General features: G+C 40.0%; 1 protein-coding gene across 1 annotated transcript in view; it reads right to left on the bottom strand.

Annotated features, from left to right (window-relative positions):
* BCAS3 (BCAS3 microtubule associated cell migration factor) overlaps positions 1-20,301 on the bottom strand; it is a 464,879-nt gene that overhangs the window by 261,024 nt on the left and 183,554 nt on the right. Inside the window, exons 18-20 of the mRNA XM_028157532.2 lie at positions 16,504-16,628; positions 13,292-13,457; positions 9,240-9,340 (exon numbers count right to left, since the gene is read on the bottom strand). Of these exons, the coding sequence (XP_028013333.1) occupies positions 9,240-9,340; positions 13,292-13,457; positions 16,504-16,628 (392 nt within the window). The remainder of the gene's footprint in view (positions 1-9,239; positions 9,341-13,291; positions 13,458-16,503; positions 16,629-20,301) is intronic.

Raw genomic sequence — 20,301 nt, 5'->3', positions numbered from 1 at the left:
ATGTCAGGGTGAAAAGAATTAGCACACAGGGACTCTAAAACATCTATCATAAAATAAATGTTCCATATGTTCAAACACTGACATAATGAGGAAAGATAGAAAAAAAATCCAAATGATACTTCTAGAAATGAAAAATATATCTGAAGTGAAAAAATAAAAAAATTAATAAAAGAATTGATCAATTTAAATATGTATAAATGCAAACTATACAAAATAAACATAGAAGGGGAAAAGCAAACTGAACAAAGAACCAGTGAGCTTGGAAAATATCAAGTGATCAACCTACACTGAGTAGCCAGATTATTATGATCTCTGAACTCATAATAATCTGGCCACTCAGTGTGTGTGTGTGTGTGTGTGTGTGTGTGTGTGTGTGTGTGTGAGTGTGTGTATGTGTATGAGGTCTGGTGCATGAATTTGTGCATGGGTGGGGTCCGGCCAGCCTGGCAAAGGGGCGGGGACATGGGCAGTTGGCCGGCCTGCCTGCTGGTCGAACTCCTGGTTGAGGGGACAATTTGCATATTGGCCTTTTATATAGGATATACACTGAGTGGCCAGATTATTATGCGTTCAGAGATCATAATAATTTGGCCACTCAGTGTACATATAACTGGTGTCACAACAGGAGAGAGGGACTGACAAAAAAAAATACTTGAAGATAGCCTATCTAATAATAGACAAATATGCAAATTGACCACACCTCCGACACACCCACAAGCCACGCCCACCATCCAATCAGAGCGAGTATGCAAATTAGCCCAAACCAAGATGGCTACAGCCACAGAGCACAAGGTTTCCTAGGTAACAGAGGAAGCCAAGCTTTCTGCCAGCCGTTGCAGGCCTAAGCCTCTACTCAAGCTACACTTTCAATTATAGAAGGTAAACAAATTCAAACAAATGGCGGCAGAATGGAGCTTGAGAGAGCAGGCCAGGGTTGCCGCCGGCATCAGGGGAAGCGAAGCTTTCCACACACCCTGGCCGGGCCCACCCGCTTAAGGCAACAAAGTTTCAATTATAACCCCAACACAAATGGCTGCAGGCCTCGGAGGGAGCCCCAGGCTTGGCTCTGCTCCAGGCTACAAAGTTTCAATTGTAGAAGAAAAATAAATTCCAGATACCAGGGCCTCCGCTTGCGTTGCCAGGGGGCGTGGCCGGCCTGCAAACCACCACAGGCCCCTCGCTCAGGCCGCCCCACGCCCCAAGGGAACACTACCCTCATCAGGGACACCCTTCAGGGCAAACCAGCTGGCCCCCACCCCTGTACCAGGCCTCTATCCTATCTAATAAAAGAGTACTATGCAGATTGATCATCACTGCAACATACAATATAGCTGTCCCCATGTAGTCAAAGATCCTGCCCCCATGTGGACACAAGATGGCCACCACAAGATGGCCAGCAGGAGAGGGCAGTTGGGAGGCATCCGGCCTGCAAGGGAGGGCAGTTGAGAAGGACCAGGCCTGCAAGGGAGGGCAGTTGGAGGTGATCAACCCTGCAGGAGAGGGCAGTTAGGGCTAACCAGGCCGGCAGAGGAGGGAAGTTGGAGGCAAACAGGCTGGCAGCAGAGTGGTTAGGGGGTGATGAGGCTGGCAGGCAGATGCGGTTAGGGGCAATCAGGAAGGCAGGCAGGCAAGCAGTAGGAGCCAGAAGTCCTGGATTGTGAGAGGGATGTCCGACTGCCCTTGAGGGGTCCCAGATTGCAGAGGGTACAGGCTGGGCTGAGGGACAACCACCCTCCGTGCACAAATTTCATGCACCGGGCCTCTAGTATTTGCATAAAAGTTTTCCAATTTGATGAAAACTATAAATCCACAGACCCAGGAATTTCACAGATCCCAAGCAGAAGAAAACCACGGTACATATGATTTAATTGATTTTTTCTATTTTTCTATATTATTTATATTTTTCCTATTGTTTTCGTATTTTCCATTTACGAAAACAATAGGAAAAATATAAATAATATTTCCATTCTGACCTTTATTATTTCCTCCTTTGTACTTTAATATGCTTGAGTTTTTCTAGCTTCTGAATGTGGAAACTGAGGTAATTAATTTCAGAACTATCTCTTTTATAAAACAGGCATTTAGTCCTATTAATTTCCCCTTGAGTACTGATTTAGGGACATCTCAGAAATCTTATACTTTACTTTCAACTTTTCATTTTGAAATGATTATATTCTTAAGAAGCTGTACAAATAGTACAGAGGGGTCTTGTACCCATTTTACCTGGTTTCCAACCCCAGAAGCTGCCATTCTAAATCCATAGACCATATTCAGATTTCACCAGTTTTACGAATACAGCTGTATATGCATACATTCTGTGTTACAAAGGACGTGCGCGTATGTTTGTGCATAGTTCTATTCCATTTTTTTCACTTGTTAATTTGTGTAACCCCTACTACAATCAAGATACAGAACTGTTCCCTCACCACAAAGATCTACCTCCCTGTTGATAGTCACAGCAACCTCCCTACTACTCCGGCTCTAAGATCTGATCGACGCTAATCTCTGTAATTGTGTCATTTTGAGAACGATGTATAAATGGAAATTTTTTTTCTCTTGGTGCTTTTAAGATTTTTAGTATGCAAGATTTGAGACTAGCCTTTTTCACTTGGCATAATATCCCTAATTCATCCAACTTGTTGCATGTACTTACACTTCAATCAACTTTTTTTGAAGAGTATTCTAAGATATGAATGTGTTCTTTTTTATTTTCATTCAGTTCAAAATAATTTCTAATTTGCCTTTTGATTTCTTCTGTGAACCATGTATGACTTAGAAGTATGTTGTTTACTTTCTAAATATTTGTGGATTTTCCAGATCTGTTATCCATTTCTTATTTAATTCCTTTGTGGTCAGAGAATATGCTTTGTATGACTTGAAAACTTTTAAATTTATTGAGACTTGTTTTATGGCCCAGAAGATCACCTACGTTGGTCAGTGTTCCCTGTGCACTTGAAAATAATGTTTTCTACTGTTGTTGGGTGGAGTGTTCAGCTTAGTCTGATATTAATGTAGCAAGTCAGGGTTTCTCCTAAGCAGCATATAGTTGGAGCTTATATTTCTATCCAATTTGACAATCTCTGAATTTTTATTAAGCTGTTTAGATCACTCATAACTGAGTTTTTATAATGAGCATTGATATACTTAGGGCCACATCAGCTTGCTTATTTGTTTCTATTTCCTTTGTAGACTGCTTTTGATTGCATTATGTATAGCTTTAATATCACAGTTTACCTTTAAGTGATGTTATACCACTCACAATACTATGAAAACCTACAATAATAATATCCCATTTCTCACACTACTGGCCTTTATGCTACTGTTGTTATTGTGTTTGTGTGTTTATATTACACATTCATATACACACATATGTTGTAAGTCCATAATACATTTCTATATATACATGTATGTATATATATACACACACATACATACATGCATACACACTCATACATATATTTTTAAAGCCACAATGTGCTGATACTATTTTTGTGTTCACAGTAAATTATATTTTAAAAAGACTTGAATAACTACCCAAAAAACACGTTATATGTTCTAACCATGTCCAGTGTTCTTCATTCTCTTCCATCTGCTGCCACTTTCCTTCTGCTTAAAGGACTTCCTTTAAGACTGCTTGTACAGCATGTTGGCTGCTGATAAATTCTTTAATCTTCTGTATATCTGAAGAAAGTATTTTATTTTGCCCTCATTTTGAAAGCTACTTTCTGAGAGGGCAGAATTCTAAGTCCGCAGTTGTTTCCCTTCAATACTTAAGAGAAACCTGTCATTCTCATCATCGTTCCTCACTGTGTAATGTCTTTCTTCTTTTTTTTAACCACTGGCTGCTTTTAAGATTTTCTCTTTCTAAATGACTTTGAGCAGCTTGGTAATTGTGTACTTTGGTATGGTTTTCTTCATGTTTCTTCTGTTTTGGGACTTAATTGTTTTCCTTGGATATATCAGATTTGAAAATTTTGTGGCTATTTCTTCGGTCCCCTCATCATCCTGATTCAGGGACTCTCATTTCAAGTATATGTTATCCTACGGTTCAGTAAAACTGTTTTTAATTTCTTTTTCTTTCTGTATTTCATTATGGATAGTTTCTCTTGTTCTATCCACAATTTCACTAACATCTTCTTCTGCAATTTCTAATTTATTCTCACTTTTAACCAATGTAACTTTCACATCTAGGTTTTCATATGTAGGACTTTGAGTCTTTTTAATATCTTCCACATCTCTAACTTTTTAAACATATGGAATCTAGTTATGATAACTGTGTTAGTGTCACCATTCCTGACCCTGTGTGAGCTCCAGGCACTCTGCCCTCTAAGAGTCTCTGTGGTTGCTGTTTCCTTGGCTTTGGGTATTTTCCCACAGCCATCAGTCCTGTGTTCAGTTCTAGAAGAGGACCCTCTGCAGATGTTCAGAATTCTCATTTTGTGCTGATCTATCTATTCTCTCTAATAACCAGTCTAGCTAATTCTAGGTCAGGAGTTAGCAAATAGTAAATATCTAGGGCTTTGTGGGTCATATGGTTTCTGCACTATTACTCAGCTCTGTGGTTATTATTTTAAAGTGGCCACAGACAATATATAAGTGAAATCATGAAGTCACTGTGTTTCAGTAAACCTTTTTTACACAATAATAGTTCACGATAGTTTGCTGAAAGACACTCTTCCTTGGTCTTGCAGGACTCAGTGCTGTCCACTCTGCGTTCCACTTGGATTCCCCATCACTGAAGCACAGTCTAGAGAATCCTTTAAGGCAATTGTAGGGCTCGCCCCATTAGTTTCCCATCTCTCAAGGATTACTATCCTTTACTCCTGATGTCCAGTGACTCGAAAACAGTTGCTTTAAACTATATTCTGGTTTTTGTTGTTGTTGTTTCAGGCAGGATGGTAAACCGATCCTTGTTATTCCATCTTTGTGGGGAGCTACTACTGAAGTGGAACCTTGAGAAATACTCAATGAAATCAAAGCACATTATTTTCACACACAAATCCAATTGAAACACACTGGTGTGAAGGATATCAGTTTTAAACATTTCCGGTGTTCTCCATTCCTTTCCATCTGGTGGCCAAGGCTCTCCCCACCATTCCTATGATGCTTTTGAAGGTGGAGGAAGATAATTACATTCCCAGTAAAACACAGGAAGGTTCTATAGATCCCAGTCACCTTTCTGTTGTGTATCAACGCAGTATTTCTGTTGTATGGCCTTCTGTTACTACTTAACAAAAAGGCTCAGTAAGCTTAGGAAGGAACTTCTCATATACCCAAGGATTATTTTAGAAATAAGTCTGACCTCCACCCCAACAAAGCTAGCTAATGTCAGCAACTTAAAAATACTGCTGCTGCCCAATTACCTGAAAGATAAGGAAGAAACTTTATTTCCCCCCATGAATATAACTTTCCTCAAGTCAATTCAGGACGCCCCCTTTTTAATTTACAAGTGGGGAGCTCTGGAGGAGACTTAAAAAAAAGGTCATCTACTTTAGGATCATAGGTAAAGTGCCTATTTTAGAAAATGCATTAGAAAAAAAATACTAATCTCAGTATAATCTTTTTATCCACTATTCCCAAGATTACTTATGACCAAGGAAAATACATTTTTGTAATAATTCCCAACTTTTACTGAGTTATATAAGGATTAGATTACCATCTTACATTCATTTTGCACGTATAAATTCATCAATCTATTCAAACCATGTCATTTTGCTGATTTTTGACTTAAATTAGCAATTCCTAAGGCTCAACCTACTAACAAAGAGTTCTCCCTGTCTCCATAGGGACCTCTGTATGGAGCACTCTAGTACAGCGGTCGCCAGTCAGTGATCCACGGACCACTGGTGGTCCATGAGGTCCGAAAGGTTGGCAACTGCTGCTCTAGTATGATTCAATGATACATCCCAAATCCTCAATTTTATACCATTCCATTTAATTAATATAGGTAGAAAATGTGACCACAGTTACAAATACAAAATTTGGCCCTTTTACTTACTTCACTTTAAAGTTAGTATTTAGTGTTTCAGGCAGATTTTCCTTTCCCTCCCCACCAGTCACCCTCCTGCCACACAGGCAGAACTCTGTTTATCAACTAGCAATGCATCTATTATGATTACAGGGCTGGAAGGGGAGTGGGGATTCCTTGCTAAACATCCGGCTTTCCTACTCTCTTCTCCCTGAGACCAAGTCTCTTTCCCATTTCCATTTACATCATTCTTTGTCTATGACTATTATTATCATTTCCGGAGTTTGCACAAGTCTACTTCACCTGATCCATAGATCCAAACAGAACCAAAGAAAATGCTTGCAACATTTGTGAAGTTAGCACTAGAATTTTACTCCAAACCACTTTATTTGAAAATACTTGTAGTAGTGTATTTATCAATGGTCTTCAAGTCAGGAAATAAGAGGTGATTTTCAGTATGGCTAAGTAAAACCAAAAACTTCCCTGCATCAACTATGGTATCCTGTGTTTCAAGAGGAGCATTGGTGAGAAAGCAGAAGGTAATAAGAGGTCCTACTTGCACGAAGGGCTCAAGAGATGGGCAGGGAAAGGCATTCTCTATAAACTGGCTCCAGCACTGCTTTTGCCAATTGTGTGTCAGGCTGTACCTCTGACGCAGATGTCCACGTTGTGAATATTTAATTGCTCCAATCATGTCATATACTGGCATATTCTCAATCAAATATCCTTTCTTTATGTAAGAGAACGTGACTTTAAAATCCAGACGAATTCTGTATCTCCACTCTCAATGTACAGAAGTACTACAAAATTAACTGTCGCTTAGGTATTTCTTGACCTACTAGGTTACATCTATAGTAACACTTCAAAAGATAAGAAAAAGTGTATTAATGATGATCCATCAAGTGGACAATGGACATGGTCAAAATCAGGTAGCCAGAATAGCTATTTCATTATTAAGGCCCTGAAATCTACTATTTGAAAATAAGGGTACTATATTACAGTTTTTAAAGGACTTTAACATCACCTCATTGACCATGACAACATCTTTATAACAGTAATTATTATTATTACTGATATTTTATATTTATCAAGTTATTGACAAATGGTTTGGAGCTGGAACCCAGGCCTTTTCATTCTTATCCCATTGCTAGTCCATCTAATATTCAAAAGGTCCATGTGAAATGCATTATATTATATATTTTAATTTAGAAATCACAGAATCATCAGTGACTACATTCTGTCAAATTATCTCTCATTCCTTTCTATCCCAACTTTGCTCTGAATCACGGATTTGCCCTGACTTTTGTGTAATACAGCCTTAATTAAAGCCCTCGTCTCGCTCCAGGATCACTCAGCTCCCCCTCCCCTCCCCTCCTCTGGACCTCCTATTACAAGACTGCCCGAGTGGTCTTTCTAAAATGCAGTTCTGGTGGTGTCACTCCAGGAGAACATTTGATGGCTTGTCATTGCCTACAGTGGTGCTTCTTAACACATGCACTTGGGGATTTTTGCAGTTCCAAGAATTGGACAAAGGTGTTTAGAGCTGCTATAATCAAGTAATATCAAGCAGCTTAATTTGCTGGAACAAAAAAATTAAAGAATAAAGATAGATGCATTTTATTTTTTGTCCATATCTTTTTCTCCAATATTTGAGACCTGTTTGGTCTACTGGACAGGCCTATCAAAATAATAAAACAAACAAACTAATATTAATTCTGAAAGAAATTAACTTAACAATTATTTTCACCCATAATAAAGGGTAGAGGAAAATGCTCTCTTACTTTAATTAGATATTACATAAATGTCGTGTTTTTTTCTAATGCATATGATAGTTAAATATATGCTTAGATAACCTAGGAACTAACAACTATCATGTACTCAGTTTTTGAACCAAAATACCACTTACATAAACCCCTCCTGGTAAAGGCTTTGGCAACTTAAGTCACTGCTCTCATAGTTCACTGTTAACCAAACTCTTCATTGATGGGCCCATCTGATTTTATATTACTTTTTCATTAAACACCTACCTCCTGAGATAGACAGATAATTCATTTGAGGACAGAGCAACGTACTATTCACTTTAAATCACAAGTGCCTGGCACGTGGAAATCACTCAATAAATGTATACTGGAAAAATCAGTGAGTTCAATTATATAAGAGAGCAAGACCGCCAACTATTTGTTACAATTATAGTCTCATAACTTTAGAGCAAAGTCAATAAATTTTCTGTTTCAGTTTAATATGTAACACATTATAAACATAAAATAAAACAGTTTTAGAAAATATTTCACTTCATGCTGTATAAAAACAGCAAGTGAAATAATAAGTTCAATACAACAAAACTCCATTAAAAACACGTCAATGTTGATTTTTAGGAAGTTTCTTAAAAACATGCACTGCTCAGACCCATGAAGTAAAATTAAGGATCCAGTCACTTCTACAAAATTGAATTATAATTGTGAGGAATTTTTAATTCTAGGACCATAAACTGGATAAATACTAAATTGTCTTTTCATGACCCCCTCCCCCTATAAACAAGGCTGTTTCTAGGTCAATGTACATTTTCTCAAGTAACAAAAGAACCCAGATCAATCTATATAATTAGGTACTATATTACAGTTTTTAAAGGACTTTAACATCACCTCATTGACCATGACAACATCTTTATAACAGTAATTATTAAGAGTTAACAAAGAGTTCTCCCTGCCTCCATAGGGACCTCTGTATGGAGCACTCTAGTACAGCGGTCGCCAGTCAGTGATCCACGGACCACTGGTGGTCCATGAGGTCCGAAAGGTTGGCAACTGCTGCTCTAGTATGATTCAAGTAAAGGCTCTGATGTGAAAGTAGACGTACAAAAACCAATGGAGTTGCAATCATTACTTCATTATCGCAAGTAGAATTCTAAAAAAAGAAAAATCTGCCAACACAGTTTTCACAGTGAAAAGTACTTAATTTTTTCATGTCAGAAACAGATACCACTATCCTTTTGTTGTTGTTGTTAACACCTTTGAGCCCACCAGATATTCCCTCTCAGCTTACGTAATAGCATGTATCTCACGGCCAGGGAACGAGGACAGCAGAGGTTGACTTAACGTGTGCTACGTCTTATGGTTTATATTTGTAGTAGATATCTTATTGTCTCCATCTGATTGTTTATGGCCGATGGATGATGGACCAGTGGTAATATGCATGGTCGCATTAAAAGTCAGCATTTTAAGATGAAATCTCAAAATAACTGTACGGAAGGAAAAACACAGGAACTACTTACAGCCAGCAAGCAGGAACTGATAATACTGTACAGCATCTGCAGCCAGGAGCAGAGGGTGGTTTGCATTAAATGGTGGCTGCAATTCATTCCATTGAGGAGTTCTAAGGAAACAGCAGAAGAATATTAATATTTAAGCTTAATAGATGGTATGTAAATCAACATCACTGTCACCACTTGCAGACATTGATATAAACTCACACTATCTTTGTAATCATTAAAATGAACTTGTTGGAGTGCTGAAACCTGAAACACAAGGCCATCTGCTTAGAAAAGAATAAAAAGGTGGCAGTGATTCATACTAATCACACAGAGCCAGTATCAGTTTAAAGCAGAACACACACACACCCCGCCGCCACCCCCGCCCAAATAGGACATTCAAAATATTGGACAGAGAGGAAGTGTGGAATTCAAATGTCACAACTAAGTAGTTCTAATTTTACCTAATTTCTGACAATTGTTAGAGCTCTCTATTCTCAGAATATGTGTGTATTTTCAAATAGAATAAAGCGGGGAAAAAACACAGTTATGTTCATGGGTGACGTAGTATAAAACAAATTAGCATCTGAGTTCCAAAATAAACCACTTATTTCAACAATGATGGTGCAGTAATTTTAATCAGATATGCCCGCTCATGAATAACCTGATAAATAAGCTATTGATCAAATCAATTTAGTGCAGTAAAGTAGTAGTAAAGAATGCTGGAGCCTTGAAAAATCAATATAAGAGTATTTTAAAATGTCAAAAGGAAAGGGATCATTTTCATATCCATTTTTGTTTGTTTCCTTCCATACATGTCAGGACCAATTTTTTTCTGTCTCTCCTATACCACTCATTGTACAGTACACTGAAAAGGTTTTACTCTGGATTTAACTTCTCTATCTGTATTAGCTTATAAAGATTCTAGTGATTATGTACTTTTAAGAATGACTCTGATTCATTTTTTTAAAATACGTTTTTATTGATTTTAGAGAGAAAGGGAGAGGGAGAAAAGAGATGGAAACGTTCATGAGAGAAACATCAATTGGCTGCCTCCTACTGGGGATACTGAATCAAACCATTTGAGCGACCTCTTGGTTCATGGGTCAACACTTAACCATTGAGCCACACCAGCCAGGCAGGACTCTTGATTCTTAATAAATAGTTCTACAGTGTTAGCCCTTATATATTGGGGAATGACTGTAAAGGAAACCTTTCAATCTATTTATGCTAGTTTCTTTCCCTTCAATGGCTGCCTCAGTGCACTCTCTATTTTCAGTGAGCATGAGACTGGAAATAAGGGGAAGCATGTGGAAAATTAAAAATAATAAAACAAAACCCAAGTCTGAGAAGAGGTAACACAAAGATACAAGGAAAAAGGAGTTCAAAAGGACATGTTCTCTGAGGCATATATGAAAGACAACTGAAAATATATGACCACACAGAAATCTGTACAAAAATGTTCTTAGCAGCATAATTAATGGCAGGTAAAAAGTCACATCACAGTGTGGGTCAACTGATGAATGGGTAAACAAAATGTGGTATATCCATGCACTGGAATATTATTTGGCCATAAAAGGAAAAAAGTCCTGATACATGCTACCACGTGGCTGGACCTTGAAAACATTATGCTAAGTGAAGGCAGTCAGATGCAAAAGGTTACATTTTGTCTGATTCCATTTATATTAAATGTCCTAAGTAGGTAAATCTATAGAGACAGAAAGTAAAATGAGTGACTGCTAATGGGTATCAAGTTTCCTTTGGGGTTGATGAAAACTGATTGTGGTGATGGGTACATAACCTAGTGAAAATTTACTTTAAATGGGTGAATTGTATTATGTGTAAATTATGTCTCAATTTCAAAAAGTAAAAAATCATCAATACATGCCCCAACAGGGGAGAATCAAAATAATTTTGCTGGATGAAAGAAGCAAGACAAAAAAATAATACACACTCTGATTCCATGTATATAAACTTCTAAAAATCATCAAGTAATCTACAGTGAGAGAGAGCAAATAGTGGTTGCCTGGTGCTCCATGGCAGACGTAGGGATAAAGAGGGGCAGAAGGGAGAGATTAAAAATAAGTATTAGACAACATTTGCAGGTGATGAATCTAATCTAATAATAGACAAATATGCAAATTGACCATACCTCCGACACACCCACGAGTCACGCCCACGAGCCACGCCCACCATCCAATCAGAGCGGGTATGCAAATTAACCCAAACCAAAATGGCTACAGCCACAGAGAGCAAGGTTTCCTAGGTAACAGAGGAAGCCAAGCTTTCTGCCAGCCGTTGCAGGCCTAAGCCTCCACTCAAGCTACAAAGTTTCCATTATAGAAGGTAAACAAATTCAAACAAATGGCGGAAGAATGGAGCTTGAGAGAGCAGGCCAGGGTTGCCGCCGGCAACAGGGGAAGCAAAGCTTTCCGCACACCCTGGCCGGGCCCACCCACTTAAGGCAACAAAGTTTCAATTATAATCCCAACACAAATGGCTGCCGGCTGCCCGTGGAGGGAGCCCCAGGCTTGGCTCCGCTCCAGGCTACAAAGTTTCAATTGTAGAAGGAAAATAAATTCCAGATACCAGGGCCTCCGCTTGCATTGCCAGAGGGTGTGGCCGGCCTGCAAACCACCACAGGCCCCTCGCTCAGGCCGCCCCATGCCCCAAGGGAACCCCACCCTGATCAGGGACACCCTTCAGGGCAAACCAGCTGGCCCCACTCCTGTACCAGGCCTCTATCCTATCTAATAAAAGAATAATATGCAGATTGATCATCACTGCAACACACAATATAGCTGCCCCCATGTGGTCAAAGATCCTGCCCCCATGTGGACACAAGATGGCCACCACAAGATGGCCAGCAGGAGAGGGCAGTTGGGAGGCACCCGGCCTGCAAGGGAGGACAGTTGGAGGTGATCAACCCTGCAGGAGAGGGCAGTTAGGGGTAACCAGGCTGGCAGAGGAGAGAAGTTGGGGACAAACAGGCTGGCAGCAGAGTGGTTAGGGGGTGTTCAGGCTGGCAGGCAGAAGCGGTTAGGGGCAATCAGGAAGGCAGGCAGGCAAGCAGTTTGGAGCCAGCAGTTCTGGATTGTGAGAGGGATGTCCGACTGCCCGTTTAGAGAATCTTAAAAGCAGAATCTTTAGGCCCCTGGGATCGGGCCTAAACGGGCAGTCGGACATCCCTTGAGGGGTCCCAGATTGGAGAGGGTACAGGCTGGGCTGAGGGACAACCCCCTCCGTGCACGAATTTCGTGCACCTGGCCTCTAGTATATTTATAATGTTACTTATGGTGGTGGTTTCCACAGCTGTATCCGATGTCAAACCTTATCAAATTGTACACATTTAATTTTTTATACCTCAATAAAGCTGTTATGAAAAAACTGAAAATTGTTATTACTGAAAAAAAAAATTTTCCCCCCAAACAACTGCGTTTAATGCTGCGGAGTATAATTTCCTTGTAATGTATTCAAAGTATTATTTAGAGAGTGATGCATTCTTTATAATAACTGCATGGAAGCTTGACTTTACGGCCCATGTGCTATAGTCTAAGGGGGATGGAAAAGGGAGTGCTTGGGAGTCAGACCCATCACAGTGTGGTCCACGGATGAGGGCCTCTGGAGATGAGGGGTCTTTTTAAGTTAGATTGTGGGTACTTTCTCCAGAAGGGTTTATGCTTATCTTTGCAATGATGTCACAAGATAACCAGATATTAAACAATTTGAAACTTGGTCCCATTACCAGACCAGAATGTATATGTATGTGCACTATGAATTAATGTTATTTATTTATTTATTTAGTTATTTATTTATTTATTTATTTTTCTAGTCCCGGTGTGCTGACAGTCATCCTGAACAGCTGACCCCACTGCCAAAGGGCAGAGCCAGGACCCCAGGAGCCGAGTCCCCAACCCACAGCCAAAACCAGTCCCGAAGAGCCTATTACTGAAATTTAAACAATTTTTTAAAGGGGGGGCATATGTAATACTTTCAACAATAAAGATTAAAAAATAATAAAGACATTTTAAAATTTTTTGAACAAAAAGAAAAAGAAAACAGAAAGGTGGTATTACCTAACCAGAGTCCAGCTGGCTCGAGGTGATGTCATCATTTCCAGTGGGGTGTCATCGCTAATCTTGGGGGCAGTGCTGAGTGGCCGTGGCTCCATCATGTGCTCCACTAAGGTCCCGTAGCAGCTGATGATGTAGAGAGATTCAACTACAACTTGTTTGGATTGATCTACAAACAAAAAAATAGAACCTGGATGTTTGATAATGAACTAAAAGGAGCACAGCACAGTTTTTAAAAGTTATTGAACTTCTAATCTCTTCTGAGGCTGCTAAGAGGGAACAAGAAGGCAGGAATTTTGTTCACATGAATGGGTAAGGTGTCTGCTCCTTGCCTAAAAATTGCCTCTTACTAAGTATAAACTAAGGAATTTAAAAATGTCTACACTGTCGAAACATTTTTTAAATCTTAAGGAAAGAATGATGTAAGGATACTCAAATTTCTAATATAGTGAAACAATATTTTTCAGTCTTGTGTATTTGTCTGCAATATAATGTGTCCCACTTTATGAAAAATGAATGCTATCAGAGACGGACTGACTGAAAAGGAACACTGCATGGACGAAGACTTAATAGTGACACCGGATGTACCCACTCAAGTGCATGGGAGCCCTTTGTACGCTGACATCAGCCCAACTTCTCACTTTCCCTTTAACATTTCTGGATTCAAACAAATCAACAAGCAAAAAACTCACACATCCTCCTTCCCCAAATCCTCTTCCTTCTTTTCTCTGAGTTGGATCCCTGGCCCCCATGGTAAATGAAGAGGGGATTATACTTTGAAGGAGGTCAGGTGCTGAATATGGAACTAATCAAATGACTTTAGAAGGAGGACACATGTCCTCAGTGCCAGAACAGGTTCAGCCCTCTATCTCGGGTTTTACAGTAAACCTAGGAGCATAGAAAACCACTCCTGAATGCTGGGCGGGTCACCTTATCTCTAGGCCAGAGGAATTCATTACAGCTGATTTGAGAAAATGGCTAATGACCAGTCAGTGGGACATAAAGGAGTAGCAAGTTAAAAGGGTAATTAGAACAGAAGGGAGAAGCATTTGAAATCGAGCTACACAGAGGATTTTAACTAGCAACAAAAAGTCATTTCGATAGCATCAGTAAAGCTAAGGAGGTAACAAAAAAATAAAGATGGGATAAGGAAATGGAAGGCCTGCGCTCTGTACTGTATCCTCTCCCACTCAGGTAAGGAACCTGCTGTGGGGGAGATCCTATTTCCCCGGAGAGGTCACTGACAGGCGATAACCAGGGAAGGGGCTGACGTCTGATTGCCAGCATTAAGCGCAATGGAGAGCCGTTTCGTTTAGCCAAGAACAATACAGCCCTTGGAACTCTTCAAAGCAGTGCCTCACTAATAATAGCAGTGTGACCTACTTCAATAGGACTCAAATGAGGGGGAAAGCTTATTCAAAATGAAATTCGTTGTCCATCAAATGTAGGGATTCTCCTCTACACAGAATCAATCAGCCATCACACAATAAATGGTAATTAATGTAAACATTTTAGATGTTGATCCTGATTTAAAAAAGGGATTTAAAAAACACACAACAACTATATAAATTCGCTCTGGCCAGTGTATCCCAGTAGTTGAAGCGTCAGCCCGCTTCGATTCTGGGTGAAGGGTATGTACCCAATCAGGGCACGTGCAGGAGGCAACCAATTGATGTCTCTTCTCACATCTCTAACTCTGTATCTCTCTCTCTCTCTCTCTCTCTCTCTCTCTCTCTCTCTCTCTCTCTCTCTCTCCCTCCCCGCCTTCCACTCTCCTACCACTCTCTCTAAAAAGCAATGGAAAAAAATATCCTCTGTAAGGGTTGACAATAACAAACAAAAATTTTTAAATAACTATATGAATTCAAAGGAGCAATGGTTACCATAAAAGATGACTTTTATTTCTGAACGGCAGCCTATTTTTTAACTTTTAGTTAATAATACTAGAGGCTCCATGCACGAAATTTGTGCATGGAGGGGTGTGTGGGGGGGTGTCCCTCAGCCCAGCCTGCACCCTCTCCAATCTGGGACCCCTCCACTGGGATCGGGCCTAAACGGGCAGTCGGACATCCCTCTCTCAATCCAGGACTGCTGGCTCCCAACTGCTCGCCTGCCTGCCTATCTGATTGTCCCTAACCGCTTCTGCCTGCCAGCCTGATCACCCCCTAACCACTCCCCTGCCTGCCCAATTGCCCCTAACTGCCCTCCCTTGCCAGCCTGGTCACCCCTAACTGCCCTCCCCTGCTGACCTGGTCCCTCCCAACTGCCCTCCCCTGCGGGCCTGGTTTCCCCCAACTGTCCTCCCCTGCAGGCCTGGTTTCCCCCAACTGTCCTCCCCTGCAGGCCTGGTCCCCCACAACTGCCCTACTCTGCCAGCCCAGTCACCCCGAACTGCCCTCCCTTGCAGGCCTGGTCCCTCCAAACTGCACTCCCCTGCTGGCCTGATCCCTCCCAACAGCCGTCCCCTGCTGGCCATCTTGTGGCAGCCATCTTGTGTCCACATGGGGGCGGCCATCTTTGACCACATGGGGGCAGCCATCTTGTGTGTTGGCGTGATGGTCAATTTGCACATTACCTCTTTATTATATAAGATGGCAAACTTGTTGATTTTTTTCCCCATCACCATTTATGGCCTCTATGCCCTCTTCCATTCTCCATCACCCAACACCCACAATCCACACCGTTCTCTTTTTTGCTCAATCCCTCCACCACCATCCCAACAACACCTCCTCCCCCCACCAGAGCTGTCTGCCTGCTCTCAGATTTAACATAAAAAAAAAAAAAAAAATTTCAAACTCTGATACCATCACTTATTAACTAGTGCTTTTAGCTATTTAAACTCACTAATCTCAAGTTCACTTCATCTCTTAAACAGAGATAAGGTTTTCCTCTCCACACCTCAGAGTAGGTGTGAAATTAGCTTGTCAAAAATGTAAACGCTGCATACATTAATGGTATGGAGTTGACAAGCATCGAGAACACCTGTAAATTGCACCAACAAAGCAAAATAAAAACACTCAGTGGGCTATGTCTTTAACATCTACAGTGAGAGGACAGCCTTTCTTCTTGAGTAGGCTTGAGCAACTGAGAGGAAACATGCTTACTGAACGGAAAAACTGGTTTCTAAAATATTGGGTTCAAGACTACAAGGAGAAAATTTTCTTCAAGAAACAAATATTACCAAAGGCCCATTTAACCCTCAGTGAGATACCCACCTTTTTCTCTTTTCAGACCAGCGTTATTTGCAAACCACGACCTGGACGTCCCAAACACTGCAGCCACGCAAAATTCTCCGCCCATCGACTTGCTGGGTGAAATTTGTGGAGGTGGTTTAACTTTGCTTAAAAAAATAAAATGATAGTAAAAAAAAAAATTACCATGAAGAACTCATAGTCCTTGAGATAATGACATCTTTTCCTTAAAATTCCACCTCTAAGTATTCAACCGCCCCCTCAATGTGGACATGCATTTTGCCTTAATAACTGGTAGTGTGAGGCTGTGTTCTGCAGTAAGAGTAAAATTAGTTCAAAGTTCCAGAGCTTTATCAGATCAATAAAAATTAACTCCTTCTTGAAATACGTGCTGGGGAAATCCAAGTCACTTCTTTTCAGATGGGTAACAATTCCTTGGAGATTTCAAAGTGAAGCAACAGAACCACCATAAACATCACAGGATAATAAAACAGTTTACCTTTTCATTTTGATAGATAAGATTTGGGGGTGACAATTCAGTTGAATGGAGACAGCATGACTGAAAATAATGAGGTGATACAGAATGAAACCCTGAAAGTGCTCTCAGCCACAGTGTTATAAGGACTTAGACAACGTGTGGGCCCAGCAATTATATTCGCTGATCTTCCAATTTGTTTTTTCTCTGTAGATGTGTGAAAATGATGTGTGTATTTTTGTTCTGTTTTTCGTATGTCTGAGGACACATTAAGTAACTGCTGCTACATCTCAGAACTAGCATTAAAAAGCACGTACTTTCCTATTTGTTTTCCCCAAATCAGATTTCATACTATCAACTTCTAATACCAACCTTTTCTATTCTTTCAAATCCTTTATTTCCCTTTTCTTTTGATTTTCAAAGGCTTCCCAAAGCTCATTAGCAATTTGCCAAACACCTTCGATAAGTGATGGTATTATGTTCTCTAATTCATAGACAATAGCCTCCCTGCACACTGGTCATGATCACAGCCTAGTTGGGGCACAGGAATAACAGAGCTCGATGTTCCTGCTTTGCTAGTCAGTCTCCAATGCTGCGTAACATTATTTCTACCTTGTTTTGTTCACTGTCCTTTATCTCTTCATCTTTTAATAAAGTATGGCTGGATGTAGAAGGATTGGTTTGGGGCAGTGGTTGGCAAACTCATTAGTCAACAGAGTCAAATATCAACAGTACAATGATTGAAATTTCTTTTGAGAGCCAAATTTTTTAAATTTAAACTTCTTCTAACGCCACTTCTTCAAAATAGACTCGCCCAGGCCGTGCTATTTTTTGGAAGAGCCACACTCAAGGGGCCAAAGAGCCGCATGTGGCTCGCGAGCCGCAGTTTGCTGACCACGGGTTTGGGGAGTCAGGAAGAAACCTGAATCTGAATCCCAATGCTACCACTTATTAGCTCTGTGACTTTGGGTTAAGTTATTTAACCTCTCAGAGCTCAGACTACTAGTATGTAAAAAAATTTTAAAAAATGTAAAAGTAATGCCTACCTCATAGGGTTATTTTAAGGATTAATATAATTGTTCTCAAAGTGTGGTCCCTGACTAGTAGTGCCACCTTGGAACTTCGTAACATGCAAATATTCATCAGACCTACTGAATCAGAAATCCTGGGCCTAACAATCTGTGGGGTGTTTGTTGTTGTTGTTGTTTTTGAGGAGCCCTCCAGGACATTTGGCACATACTCAGATTTAAGAAACACTGTACTGGGAGAGATCAACCAAAGGACTTGTATGCATGCATGTAAGCCTAACCAATGGACACAGACACCAGGGGGATGAGGGCATGAGTGGAGGGGTGGGAGGATAAGGACACATATGTAATACCTTAATCAATAAAGAAATAAATAAATAAATAAATAAACAAATAAATAAATAAATAAGAAACACCGTATCGGGTAAAGTGCATAAAGCTCTAAGGGCAGTACTTTCCCTTATCATAATACTCGGCGATGTTAACTCTCTTCTATTTTTCTTTTAATTAGAGTTTGCATATGTAATCTCAGTTTCCAGACCCTTATGACACCTGAAATAGTCTCACACGTTTTACCTCCCGAGCCCTCTGTTTTGACACCTTCCTGGTAGGGAGAGCACAAAGTTTAGATCAGAGGCCATTGTGGTTGGTCGTTTTGGTCCCTCCCTTGCTACCAAATCCAACGTGATGCACATTCCATATATGAAAAGGTTTTCCACCAATTCCATGTATGAAAAGGCTTTCCACCAATATTTCTTAAGCGCTTTGTGTCATTACCCATAAAGATCGAATCCATGCCTAAAATACGAATGCCAGTCACAGTCAGACTTCCACTGAAGGGAATAAAGATATAGTTTTTTAAAAAGTCTCTGTGAGGAAATGAAACAGTTTCATAAGTGCGATAACCTCCGCACAACCACAATAAGCTACCCACAGAAAGGAAAGAGTCCGCTCCACCTGAACAAGTGTGCACCTTCCCGGGGAATGGCATCAGAATTGCCCTTTCTGGTGGAGATGCTCTCTGTTGCACTACATTACAATGGAAACCCTCCCTCAAAGCCTTTATTTCCATCACTGAACTACTATCATTGAGCTGTTAAGTTCCTGTAAGGAGCATCTTTTAAATTCCATTGGTCATTTAACACTTAAGTGTTTGGGGAGGTTGGAAAGGAGGAGGAAAGAGAAAAACACCATTGCAGAATTTTTTGAAAGGTGTTTCTAATTGTGTGACTATGTGATTTTACTAGAATCGCCATCAGGAAACAATAAGACTACAACGTATAAATAAGCTTCACAAGGAACTAAGAGCTTTTTGCAAATTACTGAATGTTACATTTGTTTTGTTTTTAATCATGTGGTAAGCAACAAGAGAAAACAAGTGCGCATGCCACTTCTTGAGAGAGACTATGGCGGATCTAGAGTATACATCCTAAAAAGACTTTAAAATAGTTGTTGCTGGGCCAGAGAGTGACCTTTATAGCATAATAATAAAGAGTAGAAATATGAGAGGACATCGATTTACTCTTTGGCCATGCAAAAATATATTCCGTATGTTTGTTAGTTTACAGTCTAATCAGCCAATATCAGAGGTAAAATCCCTTACATGTCTTTAATGCTGCAAATTACTCAGCTTCTGAACATACAGCTAAAAAGCACCAATACAGCATCATTTTATATAAACTCATTATCTCCTACAGAGAATAAGCAATTATAATAAAAGTATGCATAACATTATGTAGTGATTTTTTTCAGATATATTTTTACTGATTTCAGAGAGGAAGGGAGAGGGAGAGAGAGATAGAAACATCAATGATAAGAGAGAATCATTGATCAGCTGCCTCCTCCTCCACACCACAGGCCGACGATGTATCCACTGAGCCAAACCAGCTAGGTCTGTAGTGATCATTTTTATTCCTAGTTTTCTTTTTCTTCAGATGGTCCCTTAATAAATCACATTAGTAAGAAAGTTTGTGTTCAACAAGTAATAAAAGGAGTTTTCTTCCCTGAAAATAACTTGCTACCTCCTACATGACATAGTGCTGTGTGTTAGGCATGGAGCATATATTACGAACATAATCATAACAAGTTATTTCTACATCAACCTACATTTAGAAGGACTATGGTATTTAAGCAAAGTACAAATGTTCATGTGTATATAAGACTTCCAGGAAAATACAAAGGGATAATAATCTAAAGGTTATTATTAATAAAGTATTTTCTGTGTACTATAACCAATGGGAGAAAATTTAAATTTGACTCAATTTACCCTTCATCCTAAGTTTTTTAAAAAAATCCAATACCAGGAATGTGAGGTGAAGC

The sequence above is a fragment of the Eptesicus fuscus genome, chromosome 20, assembly GCF_027574615.1.
Source record: "Eptesicus fuscus isolate TK198812 chromosome 20, DD_ASM_mEF_20220401, whole genome shotgun sequence".
In the NCBI taxonomy this organism is placed as follows: Eukaryota; Metazoa; Chordata; class Mammalia; order Chiroptera; family Vespertilionidae; genus Eptesicus; species Eptesicus fuscus.
The sequence above is the reverse complement of the archived record's forward strand: the minus strand, read 5'-3'. Positions and strand labels throughout refer to the sequence as shown.